The sequence below is a fragment of the Theropithecus gelada genome, chromosome 12, assembly GCF_003255815.1.
Source record: "Theropithecus gelada isolate Dixy chromosome 12, Tgel_1.0, whole genome shotgun sequence".
In the NCBI taxonomy this organism is placed as follows: domain Eukaryota; kingdom Metazoa; phylum Chordata; class Mammalia; order Primates; family Cercopithecidae; genus Theropithecus; species Theropithecus gelada.
In genome coordinates this window covers 14,230,537-14,253,981 of record NC_037680.1, presented here as the reverse complement: position 1 = coordinate 14,253,981, position 23,445 = coordinate 14,230,537, and the positions used below count along the sequence as shown (strand labels likewise).

General features: G+C 44.5%; 2 protein-coding genes across 2 annotated transcripts; both read left to right on the top strand.

The window, feature by feature from the left end:
* The first annotated feature begins 3,151 nt into the window (after nucleotides 1-3,151).
* Nucleotides 3,152-4,094, top strand: LOC112636378. Its single transcript, XM_025405052.1, has one exon. It carries the CDS (start codon nucleotides 3,281-3,283, stop codon nucleotides 3,860-3,862), a length of 582 nt encoding a protein of 193 aa, XP_025260837.1. The 5' UTR covers nucleotides 3,152-3,280; the 3' UTR covers nucleotides 3,863-4,094.
* On the top strand, nucleotides 3,152-6,986 carry CXCR4 (C-X-C motif chemokine receptor 4). The gene is given in 4 exon segments (XM_025405051.1): nucleotides 3,152-3,249; nucleotides 4,598-4,660; nucleotides 4,663-4,698; nucleotides 5,401-6,986. Coding segments are annotated over 4 exon segments (1,158 nt in total). The 5' UTR covers nucleotides 3,152-3,234; the 3' UTR covers nucleotides 6,445-6,986.
* The last annotated feature ends 16,459 nt before the right edge of the window (nucleotides 6,987-23,445 follow it).

The following is a 23,445-nucleotide window of genomic DNA, read 5'->3' as shown; positions in this document are numbered from 1 at the left end:
CTTTTTTATGAATATGAAAATGATTATTGTCTATTACAGAAAATCTGGAAAGCATAGAAAAACCCCAGGAAGAAAGCAAAAATCAAATATAATTCTGCACCAAGGAAAACTCCTACAAACATTTTGGTTTTCCTTCCCATATTTTCCAAATGCATATTTTAACATAACTGAGATCACACTACATACACAACTCTGAATCCTGCTTTTTGCCCTTAATGTTTCGGAAAAATTTTCCCATGTCACTAAAAATTCTTCACAAATAACATTCGCAATGTCCACATGGAATTTCAGATGTGGATGAACCAAAACCTTGTCATCTATTCCACTAACAGTGGTTATTTAGGGATGTTCAGACATTTCACTATTTTTTAAAAAGATGCTTCCACAAATACCTTTGTGGCATAAGTTTCTATGAGTGGAATTACTGTTCTAAAGTTTCTGCTGAACACAAAATGCTTTCCAGTGAGGCTGTCCCAAGCCACATTCCCACCAGTGACAAGCGAGAGACAGCTGGTCTTTTCAAATACGGAGACCAAATATTATCTTTGAAAAAAAAAATGGATTTTTGCCTAATTTGGTAGTCACCAAATAGCATCTCATTGTTCTTTTAATTATCTGCTTCCTTTTAGTAGAGATCCCTAAAAAGATCTGAAAGGAGTCTTCAGATAAAGGAAGGAGCTTTCTTTTGTCTGCCAACAATCAACAAAAATATTTATTATGCAAACCATTTTGCTCCGAGTTTTATCCTCTTTCCCTTTTTGGACAGATTTGGGAGATTTAACCTTTCAGGTTTTAGATATCGTGCAGGGAGGAGTTTTGAGGTACGGTGCAGCTTACGGTCCAGGATAAAACATACCGATTCTGCCACTACCAGGCTTTGTGAAAAGCAAGTCATGAAAATGTTCTGAAATTCCAGACCTTCAGTAGGTAGGATCTACCGTGTCTATAAAAATATGAAATCCAGGCCGGGCGCGGTGGCTCAAGCCTGTAATCCCAGCACTTTGGGAGGCCGAGGCGGGCGGATCACGAGGTCAGGAGATCGAGACCATCCTGGCTAACATGGTGAAACCCCGTCTCTACTAAAAATACAAAAAACTAGCCGGGCGTGGTGGCGGGCGCCTGTAGTCCCAGCTACTCGGAGGCTGAGGCAGGAGAATGGCCTGAACCTGGGAGGCGGAGCTTGCAGTGAGCCGAGATCGCGCCACTGCACTCCAGCCTGGGTGACACAGCGCGAGACTCCGTCTCAAAAAAAAAAAAAAAAAAAATATGAAATCCTGAAGTTTTATTAAAGATTTGAAAAAAGTAAAAGTGTTTTTATGGTTTTATTTTCATTTTTATTTCTTACCGTTATCGTCTATTGTAAAGGATATTATAAAGGATACAGATGAAGAGAGAGATACATAATGTAAGGCCTGTGAGAAGGGGCGTGGAGCTTCCGAAACCTCTTCCAGTCACCACCCTCCAAGAACCTGGAGTTTCTTTTTTTTTTTTTTTAATTCCACGAATGTAATATTAGAATTGATTTTATCTGGTCATTACTGTGTGTCCTAACTTGTTCGTTTCTGAGAGTTCCATCTCCCAGCCCGGATATCATCTTTCCTGTATCGGTGAAAGTGCAGAGTAGATGAGAACCTTCAACCCCCAACATTAGGGAGGGGTCCCAGACAAAGGGGGAAAGTCATGCTCTCTAGAGAAAAGGTTCCCTGCCTCCGAACTACCTCTGGAACACTCCAGACTGAAATGTTTCCTCTTTTGATCAGAAAAAAGGGGTCGTGCGTAGGGTGCAGTCTGGGCAATTCCTCTCCTAGGGACCGTTTCGGGGTGGGGGCCTCTGAGATCCGTGTCGCGGCGCAAGCACCTCGGTCCCAGCTCTCTCCGCAGCGGCCACTCCGCCTGCGGGCGCAGTTTCTCCGCCCTGCGCCACACTCGCTCCCCGGCCCCACCCAGTCTCCGCGGCGGCGGGAAGTGGCGCGAGGTGGAAAGCACTGTCTGCGCGCCCACTGCAAACCTCAGCCAGTCTGGGATCGCTTTAAACGCTGACCCCCACCCCCACTCCGCCCCGCCCAGTTCTTCAACCTAATTTCTGATTCGTGCCAAAGCTAGTCCTCCGCTCAAAATCGTGGAAGACGCCGAGTATGGGGACCGAAGACCTGGGTTCAAGCCGGGCTTGGCATCCCTGCACATCCCTGGCATTTCATCTCTCCGGGCTTATTTGCTGGTTCTTCCGCATGCGGGCCTTGTCTGGTTCACGCTGGATCCCCAACGCCTAGAAGAGTGCGTGGCACGCAGTTCGTCCTTCTATAAATATCTGACTAAACGCATCTCTGTGATGGCAATACCCACACGGTGTTGTGAGAATGAATGAGTGATTCTGTGCAAGATCCTCGTGATCTGTTACAAAAAATACTGGTCGCTAAATTACTCTTATAATAAAGCATAGTTATAGAATAATAAAGCACTATTCACGAATTGGTTACCACTATTATGAAATTACTGAGCAATGCACAGCTACGTCTGATCACAGTCTCCAGAATTATGCCAAATCCTACCTTCTCCTGAAAGTATCTCCTAATTATCTGCACCTGACCCTTGTGATGCTGTGAATGTGCACGTATAGTTACATCCTCCGAAAGAAGGATCTTTACTCCTTTTTTCTTCTGAATAGGCTGCGTGTGCTGAAAGCGCGGGGGAATGGCGTCGGAAGCTTGGCCCTATTTCCAACTTTGCCGCCTACTGGTTGGGTTACTCCGGCAAGTCACTTCCCCTCCCTGGGCCTCAGTGTCTCTACTGTAGCATTCCCAAGTCTGGAATTCCATCCACTTTAGCAAGGATGGACGCGCCACAGAGAGACGCGTCCCTAGCCCGCGCTTCCCACCTGTCTTGAGGCGCATCCCGCTTTTCTCAAACTTAGCAAACGCCTCTGGGAGGTCCTGTCCCGCTCCAGACTCACTACCGACCACCCGCGAACAGCAGGGTCCCCTGGGCTTCCCAAGCCGCGAACCCCTCCGCCCCGCCCCGCCCGTGCGCCCTCCTTCCTCGCGTCTGCCGCTCTCCCCTACCCCGCCTTCTCCCTCCGCGCCCCAGCGGCGCATGCGCGGCGCTCGGAGCGTGTTTTTATAAAAGTCTGGCCGCGGCCAGAAACTTCAGTTTGTTGGCTGCGGCAGCAGGTAGCAAAGTGACCCCAAGGGCCTGAGTGCTCCAGTAGCCACCGCGTCTGGAGAACGAGCGGTTACCATGGAGGGGATCAGTGTAAGTCCAGTTTCAACCTGCTTTGTCATAAATGTACAAACGTTTGAACTTAGAGCGCAGCCCCTCTCCGAGCGGGCAAAAGCGGCCAGGACATTGGAGCTCCAAAAAAGGGTCACGGAAAGGAGTTTTCTTGACCATGGCTATGTGGTGCGCGGGGGTCGGGGGGAGCAGGATTGGAATCTTTTTCTCTGTGAGTCGTGGAGAAACGACTGGAAAGAGCGTTCCAGTGGCTGCATGTGTCTCCCCCTTGAGTCCCGCGGCGCGCGGCGGCTTGCACGCTGTTTGCAAACATAAGAACATTCTGTGCACAAGTGCAGAAAAGGCGTGCGCGCTACCTCGGGACTCAGACCACCGGTCTCTTCCTTGGGGAAGCGGGGATTTCTTGGAGCGAGTTACATTTTCTGAATTTAGAGGCAGAGGGCAGCGTGCTTGGGCGGAGTTCCCAGAAGGAGATTGCGCCCGCTTCAACTTTGGGGATAAGCGCCTGGTGACTGTTCTTAACGCTGGGTGCGTGTTTGTGAAACTCTGCGCGGCCCACGGAGCTGTGCCAGTGTCCCGGCACAGTAGGCGGAGGGCGGGAAAGGCGGGTGGACCCACCGCGCGGATCCTCTGAGGGGATCCAGTGGTGGCAGCAGCTAGGAGTTGATCGGCCCGCGCGCTTTGGGTTTGAGGGGGGAACCTTTCCGCCGGCCAAAGCGCGCCTCTTCCCCACGGCCGCGCATGTGTCCGGCAGTTCGAGAGTTTGGGATCGTGCAGAGGTCAGAGGAGTGGTTTGACCTCCCCTTTGACACCGCGCAGCTGCCAGCCCCGAGACACGCGCTCCGGCTACAGGAGCGGGTATGGGGGTGGGGGTGCGGGGGAGGTTAGGACCGCACCTGGGCTGCCCGGTCGCCGCCGCGAAGACGGGCAGGTGCAAGTGGGGAAACCGTTTGGCTCTCTCCGAGTCCAGTTGCGATGTTTAACTGTCGGTGATTTCCAGAAGCCTTTTGAAACCCTCTTGCTAGGGAGTTTTTGGTTTCCTGCAGCGGCGCGCAATTCAAAGACGCTCGCGGCGGAGCCGCCCAGTCTCTCCCCAGCACCCTGTGGGACTGAGCCTGGCGTGTCGCCCAGCGGAGCCCCTGCAGCGCTGCTTGCGGCCGGTCGGTGTGGGCGTGGTGGGCAGCCGCGGCGGACCGGGGCTGGACGACCCGGCTCCCAGCGTGCCCACTGCCTGGAGGCTTCCAGCTGCCCGCCTCCGGCCGGGTTAACTGGATCAGTGGCAGGGTAATGGGAGGCCACCCGGGAGAGTGAGGAAATGAAACTTGGGGCGAGGACTACGGGTGCAGACCCCGTTACCTTCTCCACCCAGGAAAATGCTGTGTTCCCTAACGTCCCAAACGCACCAAGTGATAAACACGAGGATGGCAAAAGGGACCCACGCCCCGGAGGAGCGGCCGCTTGGGGGAGGAGGTGCCGTTTGTTCATTTTCTGACACTCCCGCCCAATATACTCCAAGCACCAAAGGGCCTTCGTTTTAAGACCGCGTTCTCTTTACCCACTACATGTTGCTGGAAGCGCAGAATGATTTGTGTTTAGGCAGGCGTGGGAAAATTGAGTTTTTGCGCCGTAGGAGAATGAGTCTTTGCAACGCCCCCGCCCTCCCCCCGTGCTCCTCCCTCCCCTCTTCCCTCCCTTGGCGAAAAACTTCATACAAAAAGTTAATCACAGCCCCTCCTCGCAGCACCCACCCCACCCCCCACGCCGCCTGGGAGTGGCCTCTTTGTGTGTGTGTGTGTGTGTGTGTGTGTGTGTGTGTGTGTGTGTGTTTTCCTCCTAAGGAAGGTTTTTTTCCTCCCTCTAGTGGGCGGGGCAGAGGAGTTAGCCAAGATGTGACTTTGAAACCCTCAGCATCGCAGCGCCCTTTTGTTCTAAACAAAGAATTTTGTAATTGGTTCTACTAAAAAAGGATATAATGAAGTCACTATGGGAAAAGATGGGGAGGAGAGTTGTAGGATTCTACATTAATTCTCTTGTGCCCTTAGTCCAGTACTTCAGAATTTCCTGAAGAAAGCAAGCCTGAATTGGTTTTTTAAATTGCTTTGAATTTTTTTTTAACTTGGATAATGCTTGCTGAATTGGAAGTGAATGTCCATTCTTTTGCCTCTTTTGCAGATATACACTTCAGATAACTACACTGAGGAAATGGGCTCAGGGGACTATGACTCCATAAAGGAACCCTGCTTCCGTGAAGAAAATGCTCATTTCAATAGGATCTTCCTGCCCACCATCTACTCCATCATCTTCTTGACTGGCATTGTTGGCAATGGATTGGTCATCTTGGTCATGGGTTACCAGAAGAAACTGAGAAGCATGACGGACAAGTACAGGCTGCACCTGTCAGTGGCTGACCTCCTCTTTGTCATCACGCTTCCCTTCTGGGCAGTTGATGCCGTGGCAAACTGGTACTTTGGGAACTTCCTGTGCAAGGCAGTCCATGTCATCTACACAGTCAACCTCTACAGCAGTGTCCTCATCCTGGCCTTCATCAGTCTGGACCGCTACCTGGCCATTGTCCACGCCACCAACAGTCAGAAGCCAAGGAAGCTGTTGGCTGAAAAGGTGGTCTATGTTGGTGTCTGGATCCCTGCCCTCCTGCTGACTATTCCCGACTTCATCTTTGCCAGCGTCAGTGAGGCAGATGACAGATTTATCTGTGACCGCTTCTACCCCAATGACTTGTGGGTGGTTGTGTTCCAGTTTCAGCACATCATGGTTGGCCTTATCCTGCCTGGTATCGTCATCCTGTCCTGCTATTGCATTATCATCTCCAAGCTGTCACACTCCAAGGGCCACCAGAAGCGCAAGGCCCTCAAGACCACGGTCATCCTCATCCTGGCTTTCTTCGCCTGCTGGCTGCCTTATTACATTGGGATCAGCATCGACTCCTTCATCCTCCTGGAAATCATCAAGCAAGGGTGTGAGTTTGAGAACACTGTGCACAAGTGGATTTCCATCACCGAGGCCCTAGCTTTCTTCCACTGTTGTCTGAACCCCATCCTCTATGCTTTCCTTGGAGCCAAATTTAAAACCTCTGCCCAGCACGCACTCACCTCTGTGAGCAGAGGGTCCAGCCTCAAGATCCTCTCCAAAGGAAAGCGAGGGGGACACTCGTCTGTTTCCACTGAGTCTGAGTCTTCAAGTTTTCACTCCAGCTAACACAGATGTGAAAGACTTTTTTTTATACAATAAAGAACTCTTTTTTTAAGTTACACATTTTTCAGATATAAAAGACTGACCAATATTGTACAGTTTTTATTGCTTGTTGGATTTTTGTCTTGTGTTTCTTTAGTTTTTGTGAGGTTTAATTGACTTATTTATATAAATTTTTTTTTGTTTCATATTGATGTGTGTCTAGGCAGGACCTGTGGCCAAGTTCTTCGTCGCTGTATGTCTGGTGGTAGGACTATAGAAAAGGGAACTGAACATTCCAGTGCGTGTAGTGAATCACGTAAAGCTAGAAATGATCCCCAGCTGTTTATGCATAAATAATCTCTCCATTCCTGTGGAACATCTCTTTCTTCCTGTTCTTAAGACGTTTGGCTACACCATGTGATTTTTCTGTAGAAGATGGCACTTATAGCCAAAGCCCAAAGTGACATAGAAATGCTGGTTTTGCAGTTTTCAGGAGTGGGTTGATTTCAGCACCTACAGTGTACAGTCTTGTATTAAGTTGTTAATAAAAGTACATGTTAAACTTACTTAGTGTTATGTTCTGATTTCTGTTGACATTCTTTTGGCTGGCAGAAGACAAAAATAATAATAGATAACATTTATGGTAGGCAAAGCACTATCCTAGGTATTTCATTGTAATATTTTACTTACCCCCTATCACAACTCTGTGATAGATTCTGCTTCTGTTACTAATTACATCTTACAGAAGAGGAAACGGAGGCACAGAAAGCCTAAGTAACAAAGGCATGTGGTAAGTAGCAAAGCCTGTATTTGAAACTGGGTAACATGACTTACGAATCTGAAGCCTTAACCACTTTAAATTCCGATGAAAGTTTAGAAATGGCCAGCCAGCACCCATTTGTATGCAAGATCATCTTTCAGAAGGATAAGCATGTATAAAGAAGAAAAGGTTTGCAATCATGTTTGGATTTTACTCCACCATCCACTTCTGAAACCCAGGTCTGTGCAATGCCAGGCAGTGTGTGCTTTCCTCATCCAGTCTTAGTGTAGATAACCATCACTCCCTTTTCACAGACAAGAGAACTGAGATTCAGAGACTCCATACATGGCACTTTCAAGGGGGCAGAGTCAAGAACTAATTCTGTTTATTGTTCCAGCTCTTGCTTTTAACTATTACCCACTATTGTCCTTCAGAACACCTGGGCATAAGTCAACTGAACTGCTAATAAAGAAATCCAAAAGTGAATGTTTTCTTCACAAAATTAACCATGACCAAAATACTCCTCTTGTAATATCTTCTATGCAAATCTCAACACTTTTATTCTTAAACTATTGCAACACCTAGCACCTCCTCAAGGACTCAGCCAAGCAGCTACAAGTTAATACTGTTATTTATTAGAGTCAGAAGGAAGGTCTACTGAAGCAAGCTCCTTGTTGCTCACATTTTGCACAAGATTTTGGAGACTTATGTAACCACCCGTTGCTATTTACATGACCATTGTGCAAACCCCAGGCTCTTGAGTAAATTTCAGCTTCAGTTTCCATTTAAAGATAATTTCTAAACTAGCCATACCTACCTCACATTGGAACACAAACAGGGTACTCCAGGCATACACTCAGATAATAAGTAGGTTATAATTAGGGCAATATTTGGTCTACTTTTAGTCATTGTTTCTGGCACAGAAAATCCATTTTGGAGGAAAAATTGCAATGCCTTATCTTTCTGAGGCAAATCACATTTGTTCAAGGCAAATTATAGATCCTGTGAAGGGAAATAACTTAATTACTTAAAATAGAATCCAATTTGGCTGTACATTTTTGCTGCCGTCTATGGATCTGGGGTAATTCAAAGTGGTATTCGTATTCCACTTGAGGACACAATTAGATTTCAGATAGGAAATTATCTTGAGGTTTCTTGGTTTTCCCTGGGAAGCCTAATTGGATCACCCTTCATTTAAGCATAGTTTTACATGCACTCTCTCAAAGGCTTAGACTTAAAGCCACGACCATTGAGACAGACTTCACTTGAACCCTCTCTATAAATATTTATTCTCCGGGAGACAATAGAAGAAATTCTTGGAAGGCATGCTTTTTCTTTCTCATCTTGGCTTGAAACCTCCTTACCCCAGATTCCTCTCCTTTACCCGTGGAGTCACAACAAAAGGAACTGAGCCAAAACAAAATTCCCAGTGTCACCAGTTTTAACGGGTATTTCATTCTCCTTTGGAACAAAGGTGGGCTTTTTCAAAAAGGAAAACAAGCCTTGGCTCTCTCCCTGCCCCAAAAGTGTGCCCCCCACCCCCATCATTCTCCGTCCCAACCCTGCCGCGTTAGAGCGTCTCCAAAGCGCTCCCTGTGTCGTGGTGTGTCTGACAATGTGGGGAAACCCAGTCTGCGGGCCAGCCCTTGCATGAAGTAGCTGGCTGTTCCCTCTCTTCATCTCTTCTGAATGGGGTCCTTGAAGGTCAGTCATGTAGATTCAGTTGTATAATGGAAGCTAAAATATTTAAATTGTATGCAAGCTGCCAATAACGGCATACATCTGACATCTAACTTATTAGTAACATTAAGCCTGTAACTAGCCGGGGGGAAGTGGATGTTTTTTCTTGCAAAGAAAGCCTTTGTTTTCCTAAAATGACACTTGAAAATTTATCTTCCCCACTGTAGGTTTCCCAGTCCCCTTTTACAGTTATGCTTAAATTAAAATAATGATTCTGGATACTCTTTTGGGGAGATGCCCTACAGGTTTTATTTTAATAACTGAACTAAATGTTTATGACTTTCTTCTAGATATTGTCAAATATTAAATAAAGGCTCCATAAACAATTGAGCTGTCATTATTCCAACAAAATACCCATTTAGGAGGGGCAAGGATCCCTGGAGACAAAATTTAGATTACTTTGGAAAATAATCAAGGTATCCCCCGACACCTAGAAATGCAGAAACGCAACCTTGCAGCCTGGCATCGTAGGAATTTGCTCCACGCACGTTGAGGAAGTCTCACCCATGGCTGCCAGTGTGACTTAGTCAGTCAGTGCTGGAGAGACCCACAAGCAGCCAGACAGATAACATTCCCATGGACACAGCTTCAGAGGGAGGCTGGTGCCTTAGGGGCCAATAAAATAGTTGAAATGAATTCTTTAAGCACAATGGTCATCAACTGGGGGCAATTTGCCCACCAGGGAACATTTGGTAAGGTATGGAAACATTTGGAGTCATCATACTGAGGAAGTAGGGGGCACGGGGAGGAGTAGTAGATGAGGTGCTAGTGGCATCTAGTGGGGAGGGGCCAGGGATGCTGCTAGACATCCTACAACACACGGGACAGCCCCTACAACAAAATGATCTGGCCCAAAATGTCAGTAATTCCCAAAATTGAGAATCCCTATTTTAAGGTGATAATAATCAGAATAAGGATACAGCCAACCAGTACAATTCTCTGAAATAGCATGAATCCATAAAAAGCTTGGTATTTGCTATGGGCTGAATGTTTGTGTCCTCTCAAAATTCTCATGTTGAAATCCTAACCCTCAAGGTGATGGTATTAAGAGATAGGGTCTTCGGGAGACGATTAGGTCATAAGCGTGCAGCCCTCACAATTTGTAGTGCCTTTATAAAAGAGATCCCAGAAATCTAGCTAGCCCTTCTGTCATATAAAGAAACAGCTAGAAAGTGCCGTTTATGAACCAGAAAGTGGGCCTTCACCAGACACAAAATTTGCTGGTGTCTTGATCTTGGACTTCCAAGCCTTCAGAACTGTGAGAAATAAGTTTCTGTTATTCACATGCCACACAGTCTACGGTATTTCATTATAGTAGCTGGAACCGACTGAGACAGTATCACTGGACAGGGTTCCAGGGTGAGTCTCACTTCAATGCACTCTACTCATTCCCACCTTACTGAATCCCCACAATTCTCTTCTACATTTATTTCAGTGTTACTTTGTCACCGTGACATCTTTCTCTTTGCCTGTTTTCTTCTCTCACTGGAGTATCAGCTTCTCAAGGGCAGGGACTCTGTCATTTCTTCCCTACTCCCTGATGAGCTGCCACGTGCAGTGCTAGGAAGCCATCCTACAAAGGAAGATAAATGGTAAAATGCTGGGGATTCTAATTCTCATCAAATATCTATCTCTCTAAAGCCCACGATGTTTACTCATTTAATCCTCACCACTGCCTGTGACTCAATTTGGAACACTTCCCATTTTTCTCCTTTTATTTAAAAAATGAATGATGAGGTACCAGCCTATTGTTCCATTGTCTGAAACTGGCTTGGATTAATTTAAATCAATTTTATCAAGTCCAACAATTAAAATCTTCTAAAACCTTCTGGAAATCCTTCTTTCAACTGAGAATGCAAGCTGGCTGCAGGCTGAGTTGAGGGATCCCAATGTGAAGAAGTCACAGAAGGGACAGAGTTTTTCAAAATCAGACAAAGGTGCTCAACCAAACTATACCAGGTGCTGTGTGTTTATCTGGCAGAGCCAGTCCACTATTAAGTTGATTTACATATTACAGTTCAATTAACCAGAACCCAACTCATCAACACTCTTAATTAAAGGGAATTACTTCCTCGTATTTGACTCTGTCTGAAGAAAAGTATTGTATATTGAAATTCCAGGCACTCTCATACGTAAGATGCAAGAGTCCCAGCAATATTGCTAGCTCCATTTTCAGGTGAGGGCACAGGCAAAGTTTAACTACAAATAAAGGGGTTAATGTTCTTTCCACTACACACACTATAAATGTGAAAACAGGACAACCAATTTCTAGGAGATATCCTCACATTCTTAGTATATTCAGTCCAAACTTCCCTATCTTTTCTATTTCTAGATCGAGTCCTATGTGATAGCAATAACAGTTAACATTGACCTTGAGGGCTTACTGCACACCAAGGAGTTTTGATTATTTAATCTTCGTAACAGCTCTTCACAGTAAGTATTATTATTTGCCTATTCTACAGATGGGGAAACTGAAGCATAGAACAAAGCTTAAAAAGACCTAATTTCACTTGTTGTATAAGTGGTAAAGCCTGGGTTTGAACCCAGGTCGTCTGACACCAGAGTGTGCCTTCCTAAGCACTACAGGAACTTTATTATTTGCCTTGATGTTAGCCAATATTCAGGAAAATAACGATGAGGTCAAAAACATCCTTCATGCTCTTCAGGGTTGAAGACTGGACACTCACCTGATTGTCCTTTTGGAAGTGACAAAGCAGACACTGATGTTCTAACAAGATCTGCACTATTTGTGGTTGAAATAAAATGGGTTTCAAGTTAACTTGATACACTGTGACTGGCATATAGTAGGAGCTTCATAATATTTTGTGGAATAAGCAAATGAATCAACACCCATAAATTCCTATTCCTGGGAGCACACAAAATTCTCTAAGTTTTTTGTTGTTGTTGTCGTTTGTTTGTTTGTTTGTTTTTGTTTTTTGAGACAGGATCTCACTCTGACAGTCAGGCTGGAGTACAGTGGTGCAAACATGGCTCACTGCAGCCTCGACCTCCTGGGCTCAAGGAATTCTCCCACCTCAGCCTCCGGTGTAGTTGGGACCACAGGTGTGCACCACCAGGCTCGGGTTATTTTCTTGTTTGTTTTGTTTTGTTTTGTTTTGTAGAGATGGGTGTCTCAGCATCTTAACCAGACTGGTCTCAAACTCATGTACTCAAGTGATCCTCCCACCTCAGCCTCCCAAAACGCTGGAATTATAGGCATGAGCCACCACACCTGGCCCTAAGTATTCTGATTCATGTTCCTGTGTGTGACTTGACTTCCTGCCTTCATTCCTTCATTCTTTCACAGTCATTCACTTACTGAACCATTGACCGAACAACACTCTGGACCAGGCAAGTATGAAAGCTGCTCACGGTACAGTGGAAGATGTAGTCCTTTGATGTTCTACATATGCTGGAAAATAACTAAAGACCTCTCAGACTTTCCAATGTCCAACATTTTAAGAAATCCAAGATTCTACCCACTCACCCAATTTTCCCATTATTTAATACCCCTCAGTCTTGCTCCCACTCATTCCCCATTTAAGGGGTATTATATCCCAGCCCACCTCACAAGCTCAGTGAGAGGCCCCCAGTCCTGATCTTCCTTCCTGCTTTACCAGCCCAAGAGAAGCTGTTCACGTCATGAAGATAAGAGCGAAAGTCCTGCCAAGCCATAGGATATGGGAAAAAGCCCTGGTGGTAGTTTTTTGGCCTTCTGTTCACAGAAGACAACTTGTTAGGCTCCCGGGATTGAAGAAGGAAATCAAGACCATCATCTTGGACCACATCCCACTTCCTTTGGCAAGCCTACTCTGTCTCTATCAGTCCAAGTGAGCCTTTCCATCCTAAATTCTTAGCACATGAAGTCTGAGACATGGGAAGATCCCACACATAAAAGGCTTTTGAAAAGTTAAAAGAAGCTATTGTAAATGGCATTATCTTCTTTTAAAATTTGTAAACACTGTTTTCTCAACTAGTTCAATGTCTTAAGCACCAAGACCTTTGCAGTCTAACCTAGTTAATTAATAGATTCTTGATTTGATTTTATGAAAAAACAATCAGATTCCACAAGGCTGTGCCAATGTTGGCTAACATTATATAAGGTTAGCTCAGTTGTTTAGAACTTGAGGTTTCCAAAGCCAAAATCAAGGGTGCCAGTCCCCCTGGGGCCATTTTTAAAGTAATGCTGCACCTGAATGTAAGCTCTGTGAATATAAAGACTAGGTAGGTCTGTTTTGTTCATAGCCGTATTTCCAGTGTCTAGAACATTGGTCACAAGCTTTTCTGTAAAGGGCCAGGTAGCAAATACTTTAGGCTCAGAGGGCCGTGTAGTTTCCACCACAACTACTCAACTCTGCCATGGTAACAAGAAAATGCGTAAAAAAGTGAGGGTGCCTGTTGTGTCCCAATAAAATTGTGACTGTGGACACTGAAATTTGAATTTCATGAAATTTTCACGTGTCATGAGATATTCTACTTTTGATTTTTTTTCAGTCACTGAAACATGTAAAAACCATTCTTTGCTTCTCCACTATTAAAAACAAAAAACAGGTGGCAGGCCAGATCTGACCTTCAGGCTGTGGTTTACCAACCCCTGGTCTAGAATATGCTTAAGTGATAGTAGAAATTTGATAAAAATGAACAAGTGAAACTCGAAATGTAGGAAAGTTTACTCTTTAAGCTTCAGGCACTGAAAGCCCCAGAGAACCAGTGACTTCATTCACATAAATATGATACCTACCACTTATAAGGCACCTTTACTATTGACAAAATGCTTTCACCGGTAACCCTCAATGTGGGTCTGGGTTCTGGTTTGCTATATTGCTTGGCAAAATCTTGCTTCTTTATTGGGTCTTTTATTTTAGAAAGAACTATCTGGGGTAAGAGAGTTGCTTTTTTTAATCCATCTTTGTGCAGCTGTGTTACTTTCATCTCCCAGAGTGGCAATAGTCATGGCATCTCCTTCTCTTATAACTCCCTGAAGCTAGAGCAGTGACGTCTCACTAATGAAAGTTGTTGAGGTGCGCTGACTAACCTTCATCTGGTGTGAGCCACATCAGCTGTGCTCCTCCAAAGTCATAATCACCAATCACAACTTTTGGCAGTGACTCCACAGACAGTCCGTAAATGGGACAAAAGAAAAAGCCGTAATCCATGGCAATGAATAGTGTTTCATGGCCACAAGCTGAGCCACAAAAGCCCAAGAAAAATCAATGGTGCAGAAAGCGTTTTTGGACCTGACCCCAGGTCTTGGAAGAAGGAGGATAATTCTGCTATTTCCTTTTAGCCTTCAGGTGCTTCGTGGGAATAGCAAAATTAATCCCCAAGGGGATGCTCTATTCTATCTCTTACCAGAAACATCTCCAAGCAAATTCATTACTTTGTAGAACACTCTTCCCAAGGTGAGAGGCCCAACTTCTGTTTCAGAAGAAAACAACGTGAGAAGACGCTGAGGAAATTGCCAAGTGCTTTCTGTACAAATGTGGGTTTTCTGCTATATCTGGCTTACGGCACAAAAGTGGCTGCTCAGTCCCCATGGTCCAGAGTAAAGGAGGACAAGCCGTTCGGGCTAAGGTGGCCCTGAAAAAAAATCCCTGGCCAGATGGAAACCCCATGCGTATGGAGTGGAAAAGAAGAGAGATGTGTGGAAATAGTAAATAAAATCAGAAAGGACTCAAAGTACCCCTTCACAAAAGAGGAAATAAAACTGATAAACAAAAATATGAGGAAATGTTCAACCTCACTGGCAACCAAATAAATGAAAATCAAAACAACAACACACTGTTTCTTACTTATCAAACTAGCACACATTTTTAAAATAGTGACGTCCCAAGGGCCAGAGTACAGTAAGCCAAGCACCACTGAGCCCTGCTGGTCAGATGTAAGCTGGGCAGACCTTTCCAACGCCAAGGGCAAATGTCTCCAGAGCCTCTACGCTCATCCCCCTTTGATACAGAGAGACATGATATCATTTCTAGACATCTAATTTCAGGAAACATATCCTAAATCTTAAAAATATTCTGTGTACAAAGTTGAGCATTACATTTGTAATAACAAAAAAACTGGCATTTGCCGAAATATCTGACAGCAAAATGAGAATGAAACAAACTATGGTGAATCTACAGAATGAAATATTCAGCTTCTTAATCAATGTTTAAAAAGAAAATGTCTTTAAACATTCCTCCCTTCTCTACACCTTTTAAAACAAGCCACCATGCACGGCCGATTGGCTTGTTTTAAAAGGTATACAGAAGGGAGGAAAGCTTATTAGAAAATGTTTATGATGTGTGAAATGAAAGAAGCAGGTTTAATAGTCTTTGAATATTTTTTTAAAAAGATAAAATGTTGTCAGCAGTAGTTAAGTAATAAGCTTTGGGGCAATTGTAAAATATTTTTTTCTTTTGATTTCTCCCTATTTTCCAAACTTACTGTAATGAATAATGAAAAGACAATTGGCTTGGGGTTGTTGTTGTTGTTGTTTGTTTGTTTGTTTGTTTTTTGAGGCAGAGTCTCATTCTGTTGCCCAGGTTGGAGTGCAGTGGCACCATCTCGGCTCACTGCAACCACTGCCTCCCGGGTTCAAGCAATTATGATGCCTCAGCCTCCCAAGTAGCTGGGATTACAGGCGTGCACCACCACACCCAGCTTTTTTTTTTTTTTTTTTTTTTTTTAGTAGAGATGGGGTTTCACCATGTTGATCAGGCTGGTCTCAAACTCCTGACCTCAAGTGATCCACCCGCGTTGGCCTCCCAAAGTGCTGGGATTACAGGCATGAATAGATTGGGTTGTTTTAAAAGGTGTAGGGAAGGGAGGAAAAAAGTGTACAATCCCCAAGGATCCTTCCTAGGCTATAAATACTCCAAGAAAGAAGCCTCGTCTCTTCCTTTTCTTTTTCTAATCAACTCAGGACCCAACTAGGTACTAGATAAATGATTGTTGAGTTGGACTGAAATAGGCATTTGTAGGACATTTAAAGAAAAAATCAGACATACATATTACCCTCAAGGTACTTAGAATATAGTAGAGTCATTGTACTGCATAACAATGTTTTGACCAAGGACAGGCTGCATATACGATAGTGGTCCCATAAAATTATAATACCATGCATTTACTGTACCTTTTCTATGTTTATATGGCTTAAGATACAAAAATACCCTTGTGCTACGGTTGCCTATGGTATTCAGTACAGTACCACACTGTAAGCTTTATAGCCCAGGAGCAATAGGCTGTGCAGCCTAGGTGTGTAGCAGGCTGCACCATCTAGCTTTGTGTAAGTACGCTCTGTGATGCTTGCACAACGACGAAATCGCCTCACCACACATTTTCCAGAGCACATCCTGGTCACTGAACAATACGTGACTATAGTAGGGTTTACTAGTAGCAGAAATCCTAACATTATATTCCCAGTAGTGCCTTTGATTCAGTCTAGCATTTCTGAACTGAAGGTCATGATCTCAAGGAAGCATTCTAGAGAATTCCCAAAGTACAGGAGAATGCAACTCAGGGCTGTGTAGGAGCAGCCACAGGCCAGACTGAACTTACGGCAAGTGAGACTATTTCAAATCAACACATACTCATGGCACCATCTTCACAAGACCGGCCCGTTAAGGCTTTAGTAGAAGCAATACAGATCTGGGTTTCTCAAAGCACTTCTCCCAGAGAGGTCAAGTCTTTCAAAATCCACAGGAAAGTAAATATACTAGAAAGCCCTAACGGAAATCTCTGAAAGGATTAGGCATTCACACATGACGGCAATAGTGTGGGGGCCTGAAAGGGGAACAATGTGTAAGTGGTCAACCCTAAATATTCCATTTTTGTATTGTATTAGAAAGGAAATGTCATGTTGGGGAAGAACTTCCTTCATTCGCATAAGTCCTCAGAATATAGCCGCACACAACAATGGTGGTTTGCAGCATGTCACATATGCAAGGTTCCAAGGTGGGGAAAGCGAGCAAAAAAGACCAATGCTTCCTTCGTGGAGAGTATCCTGCAAGTCTGTTACTTTTATTTCTTGAGGTAGGCTCAGGAATCAGATAGAAAACAGGGACTAGAAAGGAAAAGCTAACATTTTGCCTATAGTTAAAATAAAACTAATATATTGGCCAGGCGCAGTGGCTCACGCCTGTAACCCCAATACTTTGAGACGCCGAGGAGGGTGAATCACCTGAGGTCAGGAGTTCAAGACCAGCCTAGCCAACATGGCGAAACCCCCATCTCTACTAAAAATACAAAAATGAGCCAGGCATACTGGCATACACCTGTAATCCCAGCTACTTGGGAGGCTGAGGCAGGAGAATTGCTGGAACCCGGGAGGCGGAGGTTGCAGTGAGCTGACATTACACCACTGCACTCCAGACTGGGTGACAGAGTGAGACACTGGTTCAAATAAATAAATAAATAAAAGTAATATATTCATAAGTAACAAGTTAACAATTTTTATTATTATCCTCAAAAAAAATTGTCCAAATGTGACTATAAACTCTCCTTAAAAGTATATGTTTTAATGACAAAGATATTACCTATTTTGATTTCAATTTTAAATTCACATGGCAAAGACATTTCTATTCATAGTTTCAAGTGTATGGTCATTTATAACTTGAAATCTGTTTCTTTGTCACAATGTATGACTTACCTGGTCAAGCATCACAAGCCTACCTAGGAATTATCAAGGGATTTTGGTCTCAAACTTCATTATACTTATAGATATATTTATGCAATTCTTTGGCTATAAATTAAACATTAAAGGAAGGATATTAATTATTTGCTTTATCTCACATAATTTTTAGTTTTTATTTTATTGTATTGTATTTTATTTCTATTTCCATTAACATCTAACACAAGTTAAAACACTTTAAGCTGGGTACAGTGGTGCATGCCTGCAGTCCCAGCTACTCAAGAGACTGAGGCAAGAGGTTTGCTTGAGCCCAGGAGTTTGAGACCAGCCTGGACAACATAGCAAGACTCCATCTCAAAAAAAAAAACAAAACAAACAACAAAAAATCTTTACACAAAAGAGTTGCTTACTGGCTGTTTTATGGGCCTCTGTTATGGGCTGAGTTGCACATCCCCCTCTAAAATTCATATGTTGAAGCCCTGACCCCCAGTACCTCAGAATGTGACTGTATTAGGAAATAGTGTTTTTAAAGAGAGAAGTAAGGTGAAATGAGATCACTGGGATGAGCCCTAATCTGACATAACTGGTGTTCCTATAAAACGAGGAAATCGGCCTGGCTCGGTGGCTCAAGCCTGTAATCCCAGCACTTTGGGAGGCCGAGACGGGCGGATCACGAGGTCAGGAGATCGAGACTATCCTGGCGAACACGGTGAAACCCCGTCTCTACTAAAAAATACAAAAAACTAGCCGGGCCAGGTGGCGGGCGCCTGTAGTTCCAGCTACTCGGGAGGCTGAGGCAGGAGAATGGCATAAACCCAGGAGGCGGAGCTTGCAGTGAGCTGAGATCTGGCCACTGCACCCCAGCCTGGGTGACAGAGCCAGACTCCGTCTCAAAAAAAAAAAAGAGGAAATCAGGGCACAGACACACACAGAGGGAGACCATGTGAAGACATGGGGAGAAGATGGCCATCTACAAGCCAAGGAGAATGGCCTCAGAAGAAATCAATTCTGCTGACACCTTGATCTTGGGCTTCCACGCTCTAAAACTATGTATGATACAATGAACTTCTGTTGTTTAAACCCCCCAGACTGTGGTACTTCATTATGGCAGCCCAAGGAAACTAATACATCCTCCGTCTAAAATGCTGTTATAGTATGTCTTGTTCTTGCCTCTTCTGTTCAATAAAAATAGAGAAAAAAAAAAAAACCTTGTTGTTAAGATATACATTCATTCATTCATTCAACAAATATTTATTGAGCATCTACTATGTGGCAAGTGTTGGGACAGGACAGTAACATACTACAGTGTCAGACCCCATGAGCTTATAGGCTAGTCACACAGGAATTACTCTTTTTCTGGAATTATTCTTTATTTCAGAAATAGGCCTTATAAATTGGCCTATAAACTAAATATCTTCTTAGGGAATGAACTGGGAAAGAAAATTGACAATAAAACAAAATAATTAAATTTCTAGCATTTTAATGTCACAACAGTATATTGCTGGAAGCCCTCTGCATCCATCGTATCTTTTGGGAAGCAGATGCTGAGACAGAGTTAGGAGTGCAGGAGGTTTATGAGAGAGTATCGGGTATGAAGATGGAAGGAGAAAGAAAGCAGACTAGGAAGAGAAAGGCTTCAGACTGTGATCTTGGAGAGAGAGCAGGATTGGGAAGAGACAGCCTCAGACCACAGTGCAGATCCAACAAAGTCTTGGCCAACCCAACTGAGAGCTCCCAAGGAAAAGGTACCTGTTAGAGAAGTCCTGCACTGGGCAGAAATGGCCCTGGAATTTCAACCACGCTCCATCATTGGCTGGGGGCTGCCTGGGAAGAGCAAGCACAGACGCCTCTGCCAGAAAGAGGCGCTCCCAGCTGGAGATTGTTGACTAACTGGGCTCATGGAAAGTTCTTTCTTAATGGGAGATCTGAGCAGCACCTCCTCGATGGTCACAGCCTCCAAAAGGTGATATAAGGACCTGGTTTTCCAGAGATTTTTTTCTAAGTCAGTACAGGCTATTCCTTTACACTTAAAACATAAGAACATCTCTCAGAAAATGCTTTAACAGCCAAAATCAAGGTCTCTAAAGAAATGTATTTTTAACATCTGATATAACTTTAACTTGCCAAATATTTATATAGCAGAAATAAAATTTATATTGTACAGTTTTGTCAAAGTGTAATATGTCTCTATAGGCAAAAGTAGTGTTTGCCCAAAAAATAAAATTGTGCTTTTCAATGCAACTTTAGGATTTGGAAACTAAAGAAGTCAAATATTGGGAGTTTGAGCTTTTACTCAGTCATTAATTCCATTACTACATTTCAGGTGCTATGTTAGGTGCTCAACACAGCAAAACATACATAGCCCCTGCTCATATGAAACTTAGAAGAGGAGAAACAAACTTTAAACAACCTGGGAATAAACACACATTTATAAAGTGAGCATAGGTCTCTGAAAAAAAGAGAAACTGACCTGAACTGATTTAGACCAGGGGTGGGCCAGGGGTCAAGGAAATGTTAACTATGCTGGCATCTAGGGATGAGTGTGTGTTTGGAGACGGTAAGGGGTACAGGAAATGACAGCATGAAGGACATGTGCAAAGGCCCTGTGGCAGGAAGAAGTCAGCGAAACTGAGACTCTGTGGCCAGATCTCTAAGATCAGAGGAGAAGTGGTGCCAGGGGAGGCCAGAGAATCAAGACACAGTCACCTCTAGCCTGAATCTGCTAAGGTACATCAGGGACTTCGATCCTTGCTCTAAGAGCAAATGGGAAAATTTATCCTGTGCCCCCTACTTCCTGGCCACCCCTGACCCTCTGACACCCCATCTGAAGGACATAAGAAGCCTAACCTGAGAATCACTAGACATGGAAGCCTCTAGGGTCTCTTCCAGCCCTAACATTCTGTGGTCTGTAATTTCTTAAATGTCACTTGGTTTCATCCTTTCCTCTAAATTCTCACTATAACACAGTTCAGGCCTTTTTCACCTGCAGCCTACAAGATTGCAAATTGGTTTCCTTATACTCCAAGTGTTCTAGGTGGAATAGTGTCTCCCCAAAAAACCCATGTCCACCCAGAACCTGAGTCTGAACTTATTTAGAAATAGGGTCTTTGAAAATGTAATCAGTTAAGATGAGGTGATACCTGAGTAATGTAGGTCATATATCCAATATGACAGGTATCCTTTTAAGAAGAGGAGACCCAGAGAAAGGAGGGACACGTAGGGGAACACCTTGCGACAGCAGGCAGAGATGGGAATCATGCTGCCACGACCATGGAACCCCAAGGATTACCAACAAGCACCAGGAGCTAGAAGAGGTAAGGGGGAATCCCCCTAGAGACCTCAAAGAGTACGACCCTGCTGACACTTCTATTTCAGACTTGTGACCTCCATCGCTGTGAGAGAATAAATTTCTGTTGTTTTAAGGTCTCTAGTTTGTGGGAATTTTCTATGGAAGCCCTAGGAAATGTATCCATCCAACTAAAATCCGCTTTACATATTCCTCCCGGATTTATTTTTCTTAACCTCTGCTCTCATCTTGTTCTTCTACTACTTATTTCATTTCAGGAAGTACTAGATTATTATAGTAACTACTATGTGGTAAGCACCCTATTGAAGCTGGGTGTGTGAAGGTGAACAACACCAACGTGGCCCCACTTCCATACAGCTTCCAGTCTAGTAGGGAAGACAGGTATTAGACGAACACAGGCCGGGCTCAGTGACTCACACCTGTAATCCCAACACTTTGGGAGGTTGAGGCAGGAGGATTGCTGAGATCCTGGGCCCAAGACCAGCCTGGCAACAGAGTGAGACCCCATCTCTGAAAAAATTATCTGGGCATGGTGGCTCATGCCTGTAGTCCCAGTTACTCAGGAGGCTGAGGTGGGAGAATTGCCTGAGTCCAGGAGGTCAAGGCTGCAGTGAGCCATGATTGTGCCACTGCATTCCAGCCTGGCTGACAGAGTGAGACCCCTGTCTTAAAAAAAAAAAAAAAAAAAAAACCCACACACACACATATACAATAAAAACAAAAACAGAGACTCCATTTAATGTAGAATTATAAATTGTGATGTATTATTCATAAAAAGAATAGGTTGTTATGAAACACAATTGGAGACCTGAGGAAGAGGGAGCTAGGCTGATGCCTGAAAGAGAAATAGGAGCTGAACGGACAAAGCATGAAGGAGCAGACGTGGAGACGCACAGACAGCGTGTGAGCAGACGCCTGGGGTGGGAAAGGGCCGGCATATTTGAGGAACTAAAATGGAAAGAAGGCCTCTGTGGCTGAGGCCTGGTGAGCAAGGGGAAAGCGACACACAGTAAGGCTGGGGAGGAAAGCAAAGGCCAGATCATAGAGGATCAAGTTCGGGACACTCAGGACTTTATCTCAATGAAATGAGAAGGCACTGAGAGGTTTCCAACAGGAACACAACATGAGGCATTTAAGTTTTAAAGTTGTCTTTGGCTGCACTTAGTTGAAGGGTCATATGGGGACAAAATTAAAATGAGGTGACCAGTTAGGAGGTAATGTAGTAGCTGCACACGAGTTTGGATTGTGGATAGATCTCAATTACACTTTTTAGGTAACACTGGTAGGACATGCTGATACACTGGATCTGAAGAAGGATAGGGTATTCACTGCTTTCTGGCTTGAGAAATTAGGTGGATGGAGATGAAGTTTATGAGGTGGGGAAGACTGGGTATGTTAGGGGCACAGTCTAAGCTCCCGTTCAGAATGGTCCCAAAGCACAGTGGTTCAAAAAAGATAGAAACATTTCTCTCTCACATAATAAACCACAAGTAGAGAGTCTGGGGCTGGGAAGGCAGCTCTGGCACCCTAAGTGCAAGGTTTCTGTCTTTAGTTGTAGCTGTGTTAGGCTTCAGCCCTTACAACTGTGTCTCAGCCAGGAGGGAGAGGACAATTTTAGGGCCATGACCTGAAAGTGCCCTGCATCCCTTCTATTGACATCTCGTCGGTCAGAGCCTAGCCACAAGATCACACCTAGCTGAAATGGAGGCATGAAGTGAAGCCTCTGGTTGGGCAGCTATATACCAAACTAAAATTGAAGAGCCCTTTTACTAAAGAAGAAAAGTAGAAAGGATGTTGGTGGGCAACTAGCAGCCTCAGCCTAACTAGAGTGGGGTCAGTACGTAAGTGGGAATAATAAACATGTGAGTGGGCGGTTCCTGGGGGATATCTTAGTAGAGATGTGAAGTAGGCAGAAGAAAATGTGAGTCTAAGGAGCTCCAGGGGTAGGATGAGGCCAGAGATAGGTGTTCGAGAGTTGTCTCCATGCAGATGGCATTTAAAGGCATAAAATCGAGATTAAATCAAGTACAGTAGATAGAGAACAGGGCCGAGAACTGAACCCTGAGTGCTTCTAACTCTTAGAGGCTGAGTGGAGGAGGATGAACTTGCAAAGGGGACTGGGAAGACAGTGAAGCTCCAGAAAAGCCAAAAGTGTAGGGTCTACGGAAGCCAAGAGCAGACAGCATTTCCAGAAGGATGGCCCATTGTATAACATGCTGAGACACTAAGACAAGGATCAGACACTGATAATGCATCTCCACTGCCCATCTAACCTTTTCTACTTTCCATCAGTCTTTAAAAAAAAAAAAAAAAAAAAGGCCGGGCGCGGTGGCTCAAGCCTGTAATCCCAGCACTTTGGGAGGCCGAGACGGGCGGATCACGAGGTCAGGAGATCGAGACTATCCTGGCTAACACGGTGAAACCCCGTCTCTATTAAGAAATACAAAAAACTAGCCGGGCGAGGTGGCGGGCGCCTGTAGTCCCAGCTACTCGGGAGGCTGAGGCCGGAGAATGGCGTGAACCCGGGAGGCGGAGTTTGCAGTGAGCTGAGATCCAGCCACTGCACTCCAGCCTGGGTGACAGAGCGAGACTCCGTCTCAAAAA

Coding starts and splice junctions, on each gene's coding strand:
- LOC112636378 (XM_025405052.1), top strand. CDS start 3,281: ATGTACAAACGTTTGAACTTAGAGCGCAGCCCCTCTCCGAGCGGGCAA.